The 20,067-nt window shown below is 36.5% G+C and overlaps 1 protein-coding gene across 1 annotated transcript in view; it reads left to right on the top strand.

The window, feature by feature from the left end:
• Positions 1 to 20,067, top strand: part of Pez (protein tyrosine phosphatase non-receptor pez) — a 297,962-nt gene that overhangs the window by 237,810 nt on the left and 40,085 nt on the right. The window contains exons 19-20 of the mRNA XM_090370791.1: positions 9,869 to 9,997; positions 17,032 to 17,106. Coding sequence (XP_090226917.1) covers positions 9,869 to 9,997; positions 17,032 to 17,106 — 204 coding nt within the window. The remainder of the gene's footprint in view (positions 1 to 9,868; positions 9,998 to 17,031; positions 17,107 to 20,067) is intronic.

Here is a 20,067-nt window from a genome sequence, read left to right as displayed (position 1 = left end):
TTGCAAATGCCCTGGCAGATTGCTTTTTCCAAATCTCTGCAGCATCAGCATATGAGTCTACTTTTAAACAGCTAAAAGCTAAAGCAGAAAAGCATTACCTGAACTTCAATACAAGGGCATCTCCTTCATATAATCGACCTTTTACATCATTTAAACTAGAGAGCTGTCTAAATAGGTCGGGTGATAGTGCACCAGGGCCTGATGGGATATACTATATAATGCTTAAACATTTAAACAAACAAGCTTTGAATTCATTACTAATATACTTCAACCGGATATTCTCAGATGGCTACTTTCCTCTTTCTTGGCGTCACTCAATAGTTCTAGCCTTTGCTAAACCTGGAAAGGATCAATCAGATCCACGAAACTATCGGCCAATATCTCTCAGCAGTTGCCTTGGTAAGACACTAGAAAAAATGATTCACGCTTGTTTAGTATGGTATCTAGAATCTCATTTGGTGATGAATAAGAATCAGTGCGGATTTCAGAAAAATCGGTCAACTCTAGACCTTATGGTCAAGGCAGAATCCAACATACGCAATGCTTTTATCCGTAAAGAACATCTAGTCATGATTTGCTTGGATATCGAAAAAGCCTTTGATACCACCTGGCGGTACGGCATACTTCAAAATCTGTATGCCACAGGGCTCCGGGGTCAGCTACCCCTTATCATACAGAGTTTTCTAGAAAACAGGACCTTTCAAGTGCGTTACTGCAATTCACTCTCCCGTACATTTGTCCAAGAAGAAGGGGTCCCACAAGGATCAGTTCTAAGTGCAACGCTCTTTGCAGTTAGGCTAAATAATGCAACAGAAAATATTCCGGCTAATGTTGACACCTATTTATATGCAGATAACCTTACTATATCCTATCATTCACTAAGCATGCGTTCCATTGAGCGACAATTGCAGCTCTCGATAAACAAAATAGAGTCATGGGTATCCCGCAATGGCTATCGTCTCTCTGCAACAAAAACAACTGCTATCCATTTTTGCAAAAAGCGTCAGCTCCATCCAGATCCGGAGCTAATATTAGGAACCCAAAAAATACCACTTAGCAAAAGTATCCGGTTCTTGGGCCTTATACTTGACACCAAACTTACCTTTCAGGCACATATACGACAAATACGAACTCAGTGCATGAAAAAGATTAATATCCTCAAAGTTATCTCTTCCATGACATGGGGAGCCGATCGCTTCACTCTTCTACATCTATATCAAACCTTAATAAGATCTCGTCTAGATTATGGAGCCCCAGTTTATGATTCTGCACGAAAGACATTGGCTTGGCTCAATCCGGTCCAGCATAGTGCTCTCAGGATTGCCTTAGGGGCCTTTAAGACATCCCCAGTGCAAAGTATGTATATAGATGCCAATGAACCTCCACTACATCTTAGGAGAAAAGTATTGCTTCTTAGTTATGCAGTCAAATTACGTAGTCACCCGTCTCATCCCATCTGGACATATCTTTTTGAACCGCAGTGGGAAAACTTATATAGAAATAAACCCAACGAAAACAAACCTGCCGGTATTCGGCTACAAGAGGTAACTCAAAATTGGAACATCTACCTTGGAAATATCTTTCAAGCTACGGACGCAGTACAAGCACCATGGGCAATGTATATACCTCATTGTGACTATTTTCTTCAGTGGGGAAAACACTCCTTATCGAACCACAATCTTAGACAACTACATGCGAATCACGCATTGACCAATGCTCACAGTCTTCAGATATACACGGACGGCTCCAAAACTGATATATCCATGGGAGCTGCAGTAATGAGTCCTACATGCACTGTCTCTGTCCAATTACCACTTGAATGCAGTGTTTTTACGGCCGAACTATACGCAATCAAAATGGCTTTAAAACTACTTAACGATATTCCAAACACCCAAGTAATAATATATACAGACTCTTTAAGTGCGGTGAATGCCCTACAGAATAAATCACATTTGCATCCATTCCTCTCACAAATCAGGTCACAGTTATGCCAACTCAACAAAAATAAGCGGACTGTCACTTTTTTGTTGGATACCGAGCCACGTTGGAATTCCAGGAAATGAGCGTGCAGACGAAGCAGCAAAACACCCCACTTGCTTCGATTCCATCCCTGTTCCTTTTTCTGATTATAAACCAGTCATACGGCGGATATGTACTGAGATGTGGTCTGAAATGTGGCATAATCAAGCAGGTAACAAACTTCTTGAAATAAAACACAATCCACAGCTGTGGAGATCCAGTTCCCGATCAAACAGGCAGGAAGAGGTCGTGCTGGCAAGAGCACGAATTGGCCATACACCTCTTACACACCTATTTCTACTGCTAGGAGAAGATCCTCCACTTTGCCCGCATTGTGGTTCCATACTTACTGTAAAACATATTATCATTGAGTGTGCACATTATCATTCAGCTAGAATTGCATGTTTCAGGTCTTTAATCAGCTCACAAAAACCTCTGCAACTAAGCCACATACTTGGAAATGATGCCACTTTATCAGAACTGTTCACTTTTCTAAAAATGATCAACGCATACAATCACTTCTAGAATAGTCTCCTTTCCTATATTGACAAACACTCCAAAGTAACAGGAGCAATATGGTCATAGCAGCCCTTGCGCCAATAAATCCCACTCCAACAACAACAACTGTTGTTTTGTATATTTATCAATGATATTGATGAAGGTATATCAGGCTTAGTGTCGAAGTTTGCAGATGATACAAAGGTTGGCAAGGTTGTTAATGACAGTAATGACAGTGTGCTACTGCAACAGGATCTAGATAATTTGGGCAGATGGGCTAAGAAGTGGCAACTGAAGTTTAACCTTGACAAATACAAAGTACTGCATATGGGTAGAAGGTAATCCCAGAGAAACGTACCAACTGTGTGGTACTATACTTAAGGTGGTAGAAAATGAAAAAGACTTGGGAGTAATTGTGCAGTCAGATATGAAGTTTTCTGAGCAATGCAACAGGCTGCCAGGGCAGGTCATGGGGTTTTGTCAATGATATATAGGAATTTTGCTAGCAGGGAAAAGGAGGCGATTGTCCCTCTGTATAAGGCATTGGTCAGGCCACGCCTTGAGTACTGCATACAGGTCTGGAGGCCTCATTTTAGGAAGGATGTCGATTTGCTTGAGCATGTACAGAGAAGGGCAACAAGATTGGTGAGGGGAATGAAGGGATCCTCTTACCAAGAGAAGCTTAAGTTCTGAAATTGCAGTGGCTGGAGACTAGGCACCTGCGAGGTGATCTGATTGAGATGTATAGAGCCTGGAATGGGTTGAGCACGCTGAATTCTGATGGGATCCTTCCACTTGTTCAGATTACGAACCTAAGGGGGCATAAATTCAAATTAAGAAAGGACAGATGTAGAATAGATGTGCGAAAATTTTCCTTTAGCCAGCGGGTGGTTAATTGCTGGAACAAACTTCCATCTGTCGTTGTGGAAGTTGATAGGTTGAATAAATTTAAGGAGGAACTGGACAGGTATTTGGAGGGAATGGTGTGATTTTTTTTTTTTTTTTGGCTGATGCTGCATAAGCTCATACATTTGCTTTCTTGCATCACATGTCACTACTACTATATGCGGAACCAAAACAAGAATTTAAAAGTGCACTGCATTTTTTTACATTTGGGTACTTTTCTCGGCAAACATATTTCCAAAACTCTTTTTCTGATGATCTGGCTTTTAGGAAGATATCGTTTTGCAGTGTAATAATTTCATTTTCAAGTAATATTTTCTCCATGTGAAAAATCGCAGCGATTTTTTTTCTGCAATTTGTTACATATCTAAGTAGACATTAAATGGATAAGTCATCAGTGTCATCAATTGTTTTAAAATCACTGAATCTGGTTTCAAAATCATCCACAACATTCTCAATTTCAGAAACATATTTCTCACTATTAAATTCAAAAACAGGATATTTTTGCAAATGATCTTGCATATTTGCAAAATGGTCGAATTTTTTTTATTTGAGATCCTTAGCCATTGCCAAAAATTGATATTTATGTGCAGAAATACTACTAATCATGTCACCCACATTTTTATTTTTTCCTTGTAATTCCAAATTTAGATCTCTTAATTTACTGGTAAAATCTGCCAAAAAAGCCAGATCACAGAACCACTCTGTATCTTGTAGCTGCTGATAATCATCTCCCCTTTGATCTACAATTTTTTTAATTTCATTCAGCAAATTTTGAAATCTCTGTAGAAACTTACTCCAACTCAGCCACCTCACATCTTTATGTAATATCACATCTGGTTCATTTTCTTACAGTTTCATTTTGAAAAGTCTCCTTTGAACAGATTGTCCTCTGATAGAATTCACGATTTTGAAGGCAATGTCCATAACACTTTTAGTATTTAATCTTTTGATGGCTAACACTTGTTGGTGGATGATACAGTGGTAACTCAAAATATCTGGGAATTCATCCTTTTGGCACAATGCGATGAATCCATTAAGATGCCCCATCATTGCTTTAGCTCCATCTGTTTTTACTGATACGAGCTTAAATAGTGGTAATTTAATTTTTTCAATAAAATATTTGAAGGGGTTAAAGATATCAAGACCTCTAATTCTTTCTTTTAACGAAACCATGCCCATCAGTTCTTCTCCTCTAGTGGCAGAATCATCAAAAACCATACGAATAAAAACGAGCAACTGAGTTGTATCACTGACATCTGTAGATTCATCCAGTTGTAAAGAAAAGGACACACAATTAGCAATATCAGCACGCAATAGTTGGCTCACATTTTTACTCATTTTATCGATGCGTCACATCACAGTATTTCGAGATAATTGCAGATCTCGAAGGGCACTTTTAATTTCATTTTTGTTCTTAAAATTTTCAAAAAGAGAATCTGTTATTTCTAAAAATTCGTCTTTGATGAATTGACCATCAGAAAATGATTTGCATTTTTTTGCAAGATGACACTTTAAATTATGCTACAGTTACTGCTTTAGATTGTAAATTAGGTGTCATGAAGAAATTTTGTTGTGCGAATAATCTGGATTTAAGTTCTAATATATTATTTCTAAGGTCACTATTAGGCGGAAAATCTGATTGTGATTTTCCTTGGAGTGTGTTGAAGTGCCTTTCTAAATTTCCTTTTTTGGGTATAGCCACAGAAGCATTGCAAATCAAACAGCAACATTTTTCTTTCACCATTATAAAAAAGTACTCTAGTTCCCACTCCTGATGAAAATGATACGTTTTACTCTTTTTCGTAATATTCATTTTAAATCAAAAGGTATTAAATTAACATATAAATACTGTCCATTTTTAAATCAGCAAAAGCAATGCTTACCGAATAAAACACTTTAAGTTGCATGAACCGGAAAAATATTCTGTCTGAACAGCTAACGTAGGATAATTGATGAAGAGGATTCCCAAATGAGGAAGTTGTTTCCAAAATAACTGGACAAACACCACTGTTTATTGCTCTGTTTGGTTATATCATTATAAGAATCAGTTTTGAACGCCTTTATGATAATTCTCTAAAGCTATTTCTGGAGGTCACGACCATAAAACAATGAAAACAATTTGCTGGTTTATTGTACAATCTAATTATAAATGGGTAGTAAACTCAATCTTATTGCATTTGCAATAATACCAACAGCTGTGAAGATTTTGAAGTCTGTGAGATTTTACATTATTATGGTGAAATGTGTTTCTCCTTCAGCGAAATCTTCAATCATGCAAAAAAAAACAAAAATAAATTTTCAAAATCTGCTCTTCATTCCTATTTTTGAAACTTCATAAAAAAAATAGCTACCTGCGCGGTAGGTTTCGCTACCTACCACACAGGTAGCGAAACCCGCTGCACAATATAAAATTTTGGTAGTATACCTGACCACGCAAATCGAGGGATGACCGTATATTTAAAATTCGTCGTGATCAACCAAAATTAAAGCCACAATCGACTGGTAGATAGCGATCAACTCGTTGGCCACCCCTACTATAGATAACTGAGACCACAACTTGGTGCTCTTCCTAGGACAGAAGCTCCATTGGAGCATTGTATTGTGTCATTTAGCATTAAAAATATGAAAAACTGGATGCTCTGCATGATTTCTACTCCTTTTCCTTGGTTGTACTATTATTTTAAATCTGATTCTAATTTTTACTCAGATCTTGTCAGCACCTGGAGACTAGGCAGGTGCAAGATGATCTTATTGAGGTGTTTAAGGTTTTGAATTGGACAAGCTCAATGATTATGGGATTCTTCCCCTTGCTTAGATTACACACATGAAGGAACATAAATTCAAATTGAGGAAGGATGGTCTTAGAATAAATGTGTGTAGGTTTGCCTTCAGACAGCTAGTAGTTGATTATTGATTGAAAGAACTGGATGCAAAAAATTTTGACATCGTATACTTGGATTTCAGGAAGGCTTTTGATAGAGTTGCACATAAAAGACTGCTTGACAAAGTTTTGGAGCATATGGCTGGGTGAACTGTAAAGGGTTTCTTTTTTTTTTTTTTATACTGCTATATAAGCTTACATTCTTGCATCATTTTCCATTACTACGACTACAGTTTTACTTCCTTATATAACAAATATTGTTATAAAAGGAAAGATAGTTCTACTGATTATTTTTCTAAGATAATAGTAAGAGGCATGTGATGCAAGAAAGCAAGAATATGAGTTTATGTAGCATCAGCAAAAAAAAATTCACACAACAATTCCCTCTAAATGTTTTTCCAGTTCCTCCTTGAATTTATTTAATCTATCAACTTCCACAATGACAGACGGAAATTTGTTCCAGCAATTAACCACCCGCTGGCTGAAGGCAAATTTCCACATATCTATTCTACAACTGTCTTTCCTCAATTTGAATTTGTCCCCTTAGGTTCGTAACTGAGCAAGTGGAAGAATCCCATCAGAATTCAACTTGCTCAACCCATTCAAGGCCTTATACACCTCAATCAGATCACCTCGCAGGTGTCTAGTTTCCAGCCGCTGCAATTTGCAGAACTTGAGCCTCTCTTGGTAAGAGGATCCCTTCATTCCCCTCACCAATCTTGTTGCCTTTCTCTGTACACGCTCAAGCAAATCTACATCCTTCCTAAAATGAGGCTTCCAGAACTGTACGCAGTACTCAAGGTGTGGCCTGACCATTGCCTTATACAAAGGGTTAATCACCTCCTTTTCCCTGCTAGCAAAATTCCTGTATACCATTGACAAAACCTTATTACCTGCTCTTGCAGTCTGTCTGCATTGCTCAGAAAACTTCATATCTGACTGCACAATTACTCAGAGGTCTTTTTCATTTTCTACCACTCTAAGTGTAGTACCACACAGTTGATACGTTCCTCTGGGGTTACTTCTACCCATATGCAGTACTTTTCATTTGTCAATGTTAAACTTCAGTTGCCACTTCTCAGCCCATCTGCCCAAATTTATTAGATCCTGTTGCAGTAGCACACTGCCATTACTGTCATTTACAACCCTGCCAATCTTTGTATCATCTGCAAACTTTGACACTAAGCCTGATATACCTTCATCAATAGTATTGATAAATATACAAAACAACAATGGACCCAACACTGAACCCTGTGGGACTCCACTAATAACATTAGCCCACGAAGAGCAGCACCCATTGATTACCACCCTCTGTCTTCTCCCACTCAACCATCCTTTTATCCATTGTAGCAACTTACCCTTAATACCATTCTGCTCCAATTTGTACAGTAGTCTTCCATGCACAACAGTGTCAAAAGCTTTCCTGAAATCCAAGTACAGGAAACCCTTGATTAATGCGGTTTTGAACAATGCGGTTTTAATTAGTGCGCAAAATTTTTTTGATACTATCCCCTTAATATATGCGTTATCAAATTTGATTAGTGCGCTGTTTTTTTCTTGCGGTGCTTGGCAACTCACAACGGCGCCTAAAGCGGCAAATACGTGATACGCACTCACCAGGGTCTTCTAACTTAAATGAATGGGAATCGACTCCAAAATGCTCGACAGCAGCACCCCATACCACTCTGAAATTGAAATTTGCTCTGGTAACTCATATTCTTTTATTCTTTTATTATTAATATTAAACTTCTTTAATATTATGATATTAAAGAAGCAGTTGAGAACATACACAAATCGTGGGAAGAAATGACGAACAGCTGCATGAGAGCTGTCTGGCAGAATCTTTTGCCTGAATGCGCAAATGATTTTTGCGGTTTCATTAATCCTGTCAACAAAGTTATTGATGAAATTACTACAATTGGAAAAGACCTCGGCTTTGAGGAAGTAGATTCAGAAAATGTTAGAGAATTATTGGAATCGCATTCAAAAGACTTAAGTAACGACGATCTTCTTGAAATTGAGCATCAACATGCATACGAGGAAGAAGACGAAAATGAAGCAGAAGAAAAGCAATTTGCTCCCAAAGAAATTTCATTCAAAAAACTTGAACTATTTAATACACTTTAAAAAGCAAAAGAACTCATACTAGAGATTGATCCAGATGCAGAGAGAAGCATGAACGTTCGTTGAGGGTTAGATAAGCAAATTGATTGTTATCGCAAAATCATGGAGGAAAGGAAGAAAGCTACCCCTGTTCAATTGAAGTTAGATAAGTTTTTTTTGCAAAAAATAAAATTTAAATCATACTATCTTTTTTTAAATTTATTCCTTAATAATTTAAGAACTATGCAGTGCATTATAGGTACGTATTGAGTAAGAAAAAATATATTTTTACAATTTCATAATTTTCAAGGATTCATTATAATTATTCCCATTGTTTCTTAAGTTTGATTAGTGCGGTTTTAATATGTGCGGTATATTTCAAGGATTCATTAACCGCACTAATCAAGGGTTTCCTGTATATGATATCAAAATTATTTTTTGCATCCAGTTCCTTTGTAAACCACATCATAGTATCCAATCAAATTTGTCAGACAAGACTTTCCCTTAAGAAACCCATGCTGTGTCTGAATTATTGCTGCAGTCTTTTCTAGATGATCCTGCAATGCATCTTTAACCATTGACTTCATTATTTTAGTACAGAAGTTAAACTAACTGGTCTGTAATTGCCCGTGTCACCCTTCAATCCCCCCTTTGTGAATTGGGGATACATTGGCACATCTCCAGTCCGTGGGGATCTTCCCTGAGTCCAAGGATGCTCTCATAATATACCTTCTAAGACTTATTTTAGTGTCAAATTGTAAAATCTAGCTGTTTTATCAAATGTTATTGTCATTTAGGTATCACAGGTATTGTGCTTTGACATATTTTGTCAGCATTCATTAAATCATATATTAATGATTTCATTATTGACTGATTAACTTGCTCATTAATCAGACATCCCATTTTATGTTATACAAGGTGGGCTTTACCAAGTAATTTGTATAATTCAAATTTAAGTTAATTCATGCTCATATTATTTTCCTAATATTAATCTTAAATGACATTATGATGAAATAATGTCATTTTATGTGACAATTTCTCATGTGTTGAAGCAGTTAAAAGGGGTAAAAGAAATTAATTAGGTTAAGAATCTGCCTGCTCCCCCAAAAAAAAAAAAAAAAGAATTAAATTTGAATAAAAGAATCTCTATAGAGATTCTTTTATCCAAATTTAATTCTTTTACCCTTTTAATTGCTTCACATCTAACTGTGGATTCACTTTTCAATATGGATTTGAAAAGTGAATATCATAAAATTCATTAAATTCAAATTTTTGGTAAAAAATTAATTTTAAAGAATAATATAATTAACTATATTATTATTTATCTCTATACTGTTTATTGAAGAGTCTTTGTAACTATAACAAATTAATATCCTAATTATAATTTATTAATTAAATTAATTTTATTGGCTGTAGTTTACTTCTTTGTGTACTTAACCTTTGTAATAACTTCACTTCCAGATCACTGTGGGTGGGAACCAAAGGTTTTACATTGCAGCACAAGGTCCGTTACCTAATACAGTAGCCTCCTTCTGGCAGATGGTTTGGGAACATCAGATCAGTGTAGTTGTCATGTTGACGGAAGTTCAGGTATGGAAATACAAGGTTGGAAAAATTTAGTTTTGATTGAATACATGCAAAAATAATTGGCTCTTACCAAAAGTAATTTAATATTTCCATTATGGATAAGCTCATTAATTTGAAACTGCAGAGCACTTTGCCACAATAAGAAGAATTAAAGTTTTAAATTCCATGTATGAATTTTTCATGCATCAGTTTCAGTGGAATGTCTGTAATGTTTCATATATTTCATATTGCCTGTAATATAACTAATAATAATATAAATAATGAAACTTAAAAAATTGTGTTCATATTCTTACATACAAAAATTATAGTGGCAAACTATAATTTTTGTATGTAATAATATGTACACAGTTTTTTTGTTTTGTTTTGTTTTTTAATCCCAAAAAAAAGAAAAATACAAAATAAGAAAAATGAAAAATATGAGGAAAAAAAATTATGTAAATTCACACATACAAAATGTAAAAAAGCATGTTTTTTTATTTTTTTTATCTTGAACTTTTAAAGGAACTGAAAGCATTTCTCAGAAATATTCCATTAATCTTTGAGAGACATTCCCACTTCTCTTAATGCAATCACTTTCATTTTTCTAATGAACTGTCAAAACTAATATAATGTTACATCGATAGCAGTAACAATAACATGAACTGTTGAACTCTACTTTTCTTGCCAAATATATTATTGGAATTACATATATTACCTTTTGCATTGTTAATTAAATACTCTTTCATTGCTACTGTCTTCATTTCAGTTTCCTCATTTGTCTAGTTAAAACTATATCATAGTCTCCAACCAAAGTTTCTGAATTTACAGAAACTCTGGTTGGAGATATTTTACCAGTAACTGGTTAGGACGACTAATGCTGATTTAGTAAGGCTAACAGAGATGTGGTACCACCGAAAATTGGTGATGAAGTCCACTACGGTATTTATAATGTGTTTAGGGAAGATAGGAAGGTTGGAGGGGTCATGCTTCTTATCAAAAGCAGCCTGAGCATGAAAAGAGCTTTTTCTGAATCTCAAGTTAAGGCTGGCAACATAGAATCTGTGTGGTGTGAGGTAGATGGAAGCAAAGAGAATGAGAATTCTCTTTGAATGAGAATGAGAGAAATCTGCAGATCAGAAGAATGCAAAGAATATGATGATAATCTTTACAGGCAGATGGAATGGGCAAGCAAGCATAAATGTCTTATTATGGGTGATGACTTCTGCCTGCCCCAGATTTATTGGAATAAATGGAAGGGAAACTCGCAATGGGGAAATCTTTTTTTAAATAAACTAGATGATTATTATTTGTACCAGCATGTTAGAGAAAGTACTAGGGATGCAAATATTCTTGACATGATTATTAGTAATAAATCAGATGACATCACAGAGCTTAAAGTACAGGAACCATTGTCAGGAAATGAATGTGCAATTGGCAGTTCAAAGATGAAAAAAGATGTTACAATAGTTAAAGGTAAAGGCATGGGTTTAACTTCAGAAGAGGGAACATTGACAGTTTAAGGTGCTGTGTGGCAGCTGTGAATTGCTGAGGGATGCTAAATACATTTGAATTATAGAATACTTTTAAAGCAAAAATCACAGAAGCCATGAATGCTTACATACCTTTAAGAAAATATTGCAGGAGGAGGATGCCAAAATGGATGACTGAAGAGCAGAAAAAGATAGCATGGGACATTTACAGAGTGATGAAAAGTACTGAAGCCTACAACAGGTACAGGTTGATCTGTAATAGTACCACAAATAAGGTCGGGGAGGCCAAGGTTGCATATTAGCATTAGTAGAGGCATATGATGCAAGAAAGCAAGCTTATGCAGCATCAGCTAAAAAAAAAAAAAAAAAAAATTTCCCATCTCACCCCCTCTGTTCATTCCAAATATCTGTCCAGCTCAGCCATAAATTTATTTAGGCTATCAACTTCCACAACAAAGGATGGAAGACTGTTCCACCAACCAACTACCTGCTGGCTAAATTCAAACTTCCGCACATCTGTCTTTCCTCAATTTGAATTTATGCCCTCTCAGGTGATTATTCTGAGAAAGAAGAAGAATCCCATCAGCATTGAGCATGCTCAAACCATTCAAGGCTTTTTACACCTCACTCAGATCACCTCGCAGGTGCCTAGTCTCCAGACACTATAATTTGCAAAACTTAAGCCTTTCTACGTAAGAGAAACCCTTTGTTCCATTCTTGTTGCCCTTCTCTGTACTCATTCTGACAGCTCTACATTCTTCTTAAAATGAGGCCTCCAGACCTGTATACAGTACTTAAGGTGTGGCCTAACCATTGCCTTATACAAGGGGATAATCACCTCCTTATCCATGCTAGAAAAATTCCTGTATATCATTGACAAGACACCATGAGTTACTCTTGCAGACCGTCTGCACTGCTCAGAAAACTTCATATCTGCCTGCACAACCACCCCCAGGTCCTTTTCGCTCTCCACCACTGTCGGTGTAGTACCACAGAGTTGATACGCCACTCTAGGATTACTGCTTCCCATATGTAGTACTTTACATTTGCCAGTGTTAAACTTCATTTGCCACCTCTCAGCCCATCTGCTCAACTTTTCTAGATCCTGTTGCAGCAGCGTACTGTCATTAGTGTCCTTAACAACCCTGCCAACCTTCATATCGTCTGCAAACTTGGACATTAAGCTTGATATACCATCATCAATATCATTTATAAATACAGAAAACAACAATGGACCCAACACTGAACCCTGAGGGACTCCACTAATAACATTAGTCCACGATGAGCAGTGTCCATTGATTATCACTCTCTGTCTTCTACCACTCACCCATTCCTTTATCCATAGCAGCAATTTGCCTCCAATGTCACACTGCTCCAATTTGTGCAGCAGTCTTCCATGTGCAACAGTATCAAAAGCCTTTCTAAAATCCAAATATATGATATCAAAGTTAATCCCTGCATCCAGTTCCTTTGTGACCACATCGTAGTATCCAATCAAATTGGTCAGGCAAGACTTTCCCTTAATAAAACCATGCTGTGTCCGAGCTATAACTGAAGTCTTGTCTAGATGATTCTGCAGTGCTTCTTTAACAAGTGCCTCCATTAATTTTCCTGGAGGAGAAGTTAAACTCACAGGTCTATAATTACTTGTGTCACCCTTTGATCTTCCTTTGTGAATTGAGGTCACATTTGCACATCTCCAGTCCATGGGTACCTCCCCTGAATCCACAGAAGCTCTCATAATTATGGCTAAGGGTTTGCTTACTTCCTTTGCTGCCTCCTTTAATATAACTGGATAGATCCCATCCACCCCGGGTACTTTTTTTATGTTTATCTTCAACAATTTCCCCTCCACTTTCCTCTCAGTTATTACAAAATCATCTAGCTCACTGCCAGAGTTTAACCTCTAGCATTCCCCTCCCTGAATAACTCCTCATGTGTGAATATAGATGCAAAATACTTATTTAGTTTGTTAGCCAACTGAGCAGGATCATCAACAGTTGAACCATCAGTATCCAGTGGACCAATCTGATTCATCCCTTTCCTTCTGGAGTTTACACAGAAGCAGTCTCTCCTGTTTTTATGTGCATCCTTTGCCAAAGGTTTCTCATAATCTGCCTTTGCCTGCCTAATCTCCTTTGTGAAGAAGATTATGAGAAAGTATTGGCTAAGCATTAGCATTAGCAGAGGCACATGATGCAAGAAAGCAAGCTTATATAGCATCAGTCAAAAAAAAACCCCCTTATTTCACCCATCCACTCACTCGAAATGTTTGTCAAGTTCTGCCTTGAATCTATTTAAGCTGTCAACTTCTACAACAACAGATGGAAGTTTGTTCCAGCAATCAACCACCTGCTGGCTAAAGACAAACTTACGCACATCTATCCTACATCTGTCTTACCTCAATTTGAATTTATGCCCTCTCAAATGATTATTCTGAGCAAGAGAAAGAATCCCATCTACATTGAGTATGCTCAAACCATTCAAGGCTTTATGCACCTCAATCAGATCACCTCGCACGTGCCTAGTCTCCAGACACTGTAATTTGCAAAACTTAAGCCTTTCTTTGTAAGAGCAACCCTTTTGTTCCATTCACTAATCTTGTTGACCTTTTGATTAGTGAAGAAGATTCACTAATCTTCTCTGTACTCATTCCAACAGCTCTACATCCTTCTTAAAATGAGGCCTCCAGACCTGTATACAGTACTCAAGGTGTGGCCTGACCATTTCCTTATACAAAGCGATAATCACCTCCTTATCCCTACTAGAAAAATTCCTGTATATCATTGACAAGACACCATGAGCTACTCTTGCAGACCATCTGCACTGCTCAAAAAAACTTCATATCTGCCTGCACAATTAACCCCCAGGTCCTTTTCATTCTCTACCACTGTCAGTGTGTACAGAGTTGATACGTTACTCTGGGATTACTGCTTCCCATATGTAGTACTTTACATTTGTCAATGTTAAACATCATTTGCCACCTCTCAGCCCATCTGCTCAACTTTTCTAGATCCCATTGCAGCAGTGTATTGTCATTAGTGTCATTAACAACCCTGCCAACCTTCATATCGTCTGCAAACTTGGACATTAAACCTGATATACCATCATCAATATCATTTATAAATACAGAAAACAACAATGGACCCAACACTGAACCCGGAGGACTCCACTAATAACATTAGTCCACGAAGAGCAGTGTGCACTGATTACCACTCTGTCTTCTCCCACTCAACCACCCCTTTATCTATAGCAGCAATTTGCCTCCAATGCCACACTGCTCCAAATTGTGCAGCAGTCTTCCATGTGCAACAGTATCAAAGGCTTTTCTAAGATCCCAATATATGATATCAATGTTATTCTTTGCATCCAGTTCCTTTGTGACTACATCATAGTATCCAATCAAATTAGTCGGACAAGACGTCCGCTTAACAAACCCATTCTGTGTCCGAGCTATAACTGAAGTCTTGTCTAGATGATCCTGCAATGCTTCTTTTACCAGTGCCGCCATTATTTTCCCTGGTACAGAAATTAAACTAACAGGTCTGTAATTATCTGTCTCCCTTTGATCCAGTCCATGGGTATCTCCCCTGAGTGCATGGAAGCTCTCATAATTAAGGCTAAGGGTTTGCTTACTTCATTTTCCGCCTCCTTTAATATAACCTGATAGATTCCATCCACCCCAGGTGCCTTTCTTGTTTTTATCTTCAACAATTTCTCCTCCACTTTACCCTCACTAATTACAAGATTATCTAGCTTACTGCCAGAGTTGAATTTACCTCTGGCATTCCCCTCCATGAATAACTCCTCATGTGTGAATGTCGATGCAAAATATTCATTGTTTGTTAGCTACCTGAGTAGGATCATCAACAGTTGAACCATCGATATCGAGTGGACCAATCTGATTCATCCCCTTCCTTCTAGAGTTTGCATAAGTAAGCTGTTTTTCTTTGCATCCTTTGCCAAAGATTTATCGTAATCTGCCTTCGCCTGCCTAACCTCCTTTGTAACTTGGTTACAAACCAGCTTATCTATCATAGGCATCTGGGTCACATGTTAATTTATATGTATCCCATGCATTTTTCTTCTCTGTCACATCTAATTAGTTCATCCGCCTATATCAGAGTAACACCATGTTTCTGATATTTCTGTTATGTTAGCATTTAACAAGTACTTCAAATTTATTTACTGTGCTCCTGGCATTTGTATATAAGTTAATACCTATATAATACTTATTGGATTTATATATAAGCTAATTTTTTCACTATGAAAGACCCTAAATCTGCAAAGAAATATGCTATTTCACTGGTTTTTGGCATCTTCCTTCCTTTTCTGTATAAGCAGACTTTATTTTACTATTTAAAAAATTTATCCTCTCTGTGTCAACATGAATATTTATTGTATACCAATTGAATGTAATTGTCAGTCCAACATGACATTGTCTGGGTGGTGTGGAGAATATTGCTAGGAAAGCTCATGAGGGTCTTATCAATGATAAATGGGAATTTTGCCAGCATAGGTAAGGAGGTAATTATTCTGTTGGGTAAGGCCACATCTTGAGTACTTGTTTGTCTGTGCTCTTAGTAACTCTGATACAGCGTAACTGCCTCCCATCAGTTCTGCCTCTACTTATGGTTGCCATTAAATTAGTAGTCTGTGTGTCCCCCAGCTTGCAGAAAGAAAAAACCTGCAGTTTTCTGAACCACCGAACACAACCCTGATAGCATCAGCAAAAATTCTATAGTCAGGATATGCTTAAATAGAAGGGATATCCTTCTATTCAAGCATATCCTGAACATAGAAATAGTCTTTTCTGTTAATAGGTGCAGGCCACGCTATGAAAAATCCCATCCCTTAGATTTTTTGTTCATTGTAGCATTTTGGTTCCTAACAGAAATGAAGTTCCTCTGAACAGTTTGCTTTTTCATTGGAAGGAAGTTATTTAATCCCGTTTCACATTATCACATTTTGTTTAAACTTTCAATGCTCTAGCAACAGAGGAGCCAAGACGGTCTCAGCCAAAATTTCATTCAACCTCAACACAGTATAGTGTAATCCCTGCTATATCATTCTTCATATACATATTAAATATACATACTACCCAAGCATATTTAATATTATTTTTGTGTTCTGAAGTATTCCCTAATATAGTGCAGGATATCATTATTCTCAAAGCTGCTGCATCTGACTTTAAGATGGGTTTTTTTTTGTTTTTTTTTTATATTTTGTTATTGCTATAATTTAAAATTTTTGCCATTTCCATAATGCATTTGTAATAACACAAACTGTTTTGTTTTGTGTAAAATTATAAAAAATAAAAATAAATTGATACATAATAGTAAATAAAAATAAAGTTAATTTTTTTCCCTTTTTATAATGACACTGTATAGAACTAATTGGCTTTTCTGATCCTAAATAATAATAATTATACTCATTTAATTGAACAGCAATCTAAAAATATGCTAAAAGAGAAAGTTAATTAAGTTTCAATTTTAAAAAAAGTCTATTCTTCACTCTATTAATATAAAATTGATGAATAAATTTTATTGTTTTGTTTGACTTTTACAGGAACAAGGAAGAGAAAAGTGTCACCCCTACTGGCCACAGGAAGAAAATAAAAATAACACAATCCAGTTTGGAGAGGTATACTGCAGGACTCAATAAATATTAATAATGTAATAATAGTATAGATTGATTTAAAATAACTCTTGAACGACTACATCTCTACTAAACACATGCTAACACTTGTGAAAGCTATCAGTGTTGAACGTACAATTCCCTCTCCCCCAAACAAAATTTCTAGGTGCCATTGTTGCTGAGACAGATGTTGTTTCTGATCTTAAATAATACTGATGAAGGGATATGGGACATGGTGTCAGAATTTGTAGGTGATGCCAAGAAAAAGACAGGTTCATTTATTTAAAATGAGTTAAACAGAGATTAATGTGCTGTTGAATTTTTAATAAATAAAATAAACATCTCTTGTAAATCGAATTAATGAGATTTTACTTTATTTGATCAATGTATCTGTCTGTGGCAAGGATTTGCAGATAATCTCTTTTTTCTGCCTAAAACTGCCTTCTTTGCTTTCTTAGTTAAAGAAGGATGATGGTAGCAGCGTATAAAATTGTTTAAAACCATTAAAACAGTTCCATCACAACTCAGAATATTCTTATTTCCACAAGTTTTTGCCACAGTTTCTCAACTTACCTGCCTATATTATGCTTTAATACAAGTATATTAGCAAACAGACTGAGGTTTTGATTGAAATTGTAGGATATTGTCAGGTATGATATATTTTGAGAAGCAGTTTAAAGAGCATAAAGTATGCTCTTTAAAATAAAACATAATGAACTGTATGCAATTATCCAGTTTTCACATTATGCGCATTATTTTTCAGTTTCTTTTTCTTCCAATTTTTGTTACTTGAATTTGTTGAAGCATGTTGAAAACAACAAATTATGTATAAACTGAATTAATCTCTCTCTCTCTCTCTCTCTCTCTCTCACACACACACACACACACACACACACACACACACACACACACACACACACACACACACACACACACACACACACACACACAGGGTAACTCAAATTTTTTTTTGGCTGGTGTAGCATAAGCCTCAGTCTTCCTTGCACCATATGGCTAATAATAATAATAATAGCATACACACTTTTCCAGTTTTTTGTGTTTCCAATAGTATATTTTTAAATTTTATGGATCCTTCCAAATAATGGAAGTAATAGAATTGTCAGTGCACAATTTTGTTATTGTTCTTTTCTCTTATTATTATCACTTTCACAAATCTTAGTAATTTTTCACAGCTGATTTCTATTCCCCTCTTCAGTCTAATTTTGTGGTTTTTTCCAAGTTGACCATAATCAAGTGGTGAAGCAGAATTACAAGTTATGCATACTGTGAGGGTTGTGCTAAGATGGAAGTCCCTGGAAGTAATTGCATCCAGTATTCTGTCAGTGGTAACAAAATTAATAAATAAATAAATTTTCTGTTTATAATCAAGGATAGTCACATGCAGAGGAGTTTACAAGTTACTGTTTTGTATTTGGCAGTCATAGAACCATGATCAACATCAAAATGTGATGTTGAATTAATGATTTCAGTTGTTCCAAGAACCTTGGATTGCACTGGTAAACTTTATCTTTGGTGTTTTCCCCAGAAAGTAGTCACATGGATTAAGGTCTGGAGAACAGGCAGAACAATCAGTTACATTGCCTGAGCTTACTGGGTTGAGCCCCAGTAAGCTCAGGCAATGCCATGGTTCATCCCACCAGAGCTATTATGAGTTTTTACTTACCTGGCCCAGCTCCCCGCATCCAGGATGGAAACTAAGGGTCGGTGGTGCTCCACGGGCTTCTAAGCTAAGCAACATAACCTAATGCTGTACTACACAATACACACCTTATTTGGCCTTTGCAGAGTTTGTATTACATCACAAAGTTATGACAGAGTTGAGGGGAACCTTCAGTGCCTCTAGACAGGAAACACTATATACTATGCACTATGTCCATTCTATTTCGGAGTTTGGGACCAACCCCCCCAATGCCGCAAGACCTGGAGAGGTGCATTGTCCTTTGTGTATACATTGTACTCTCCATATTCAAATTCTGCATCCCTTATGCTTGAGTGACACCATGTCTCTGATATCCTACAATGTGTGCATCTGATGACTCAATCAGTATTTCAAATTCATTTACTACACTCCTACCATTAGTATACATGCAAGTATTCATGCACCTGTTCTTACTCTTAATTACTTTAACACAGTTCATGTATTTATCTGTTCCATTATGACTCACAGCAGGGTTTAAAATCCCTGACTCTTTGATTTCGGCTGCTCATGTTCCAGTGGAAGCTGTGCAACTCTCTCCAGGGTCGAATTGATTGACAAGGTTCTCAACATGTACTCCCTCGTATAGTGTCTAGGCAGGATTGCAGACACTTTCAAATTTAATCCTAACTTGCAACTTTTTTTTTCCAACATTGCCCTATGTGTTCAGTAAGTCCTCAGATCTCATACTCTTAGTATCATTAGTGCCAATGTGTGTATATCACCTTTTGTGTCCTTAAAAGATACAGTTGTGTCCCCGTATCCGCTGATTCAGTTACGTGCGGTTAACCACGGAGAAAAAACTTAACACGTACTACTCGCGTGTCCAATACGATGCTTCCTTTTTTATTTTTTATGATGTCGATTTTTATTTAAAAATCAAATAGCTTTTCTTTTTTTTACAGTGTCGCATAAGGTTTGGCCACCAACATTATAATGGCTCTTTAGAGATTTAACAGATGCACCATTTTCAAACTTTTGAATAATTTCAAGTTTTTGTTTAATTTGAAAGCACAACTCTTGCGTTTGCCCATCATTTTCGTGATTTATAAACAAAAAAAAAAAAAAAGTTACTATAAAAAAAATCCAACATCCCTGACATAAATAACGAAACAAATTTTGTCCTTTTGCAGTGCGACGGAACACAGCAATCGACGCAACGCACTAAATCAAACTAAACATTTTGGGGGTTTTTTTTGTTTTGAGCGGTAGGTGTGAAGACAGTGAAGGGTTGCAAGATAATAGGTACA

This window comes from Mastigoproctus giganteus, chromosome 3 (genome assembly GCF_048544385.1).
Source record: "Mastigoproctus giganteus isolate SK-2022 chromosome 3, ASM4854438v1, whole genome shotgun sequence".
NCBI lineage: Eukaryota > Metazoa > Arthropoda > Arachnida > Uropygi > Thelyphonidae > Mastigoproctus > Mastigoproctus giganteus.
This window is presented reverse-complemented; position numbering and strand designations above follow the sequence as displayed.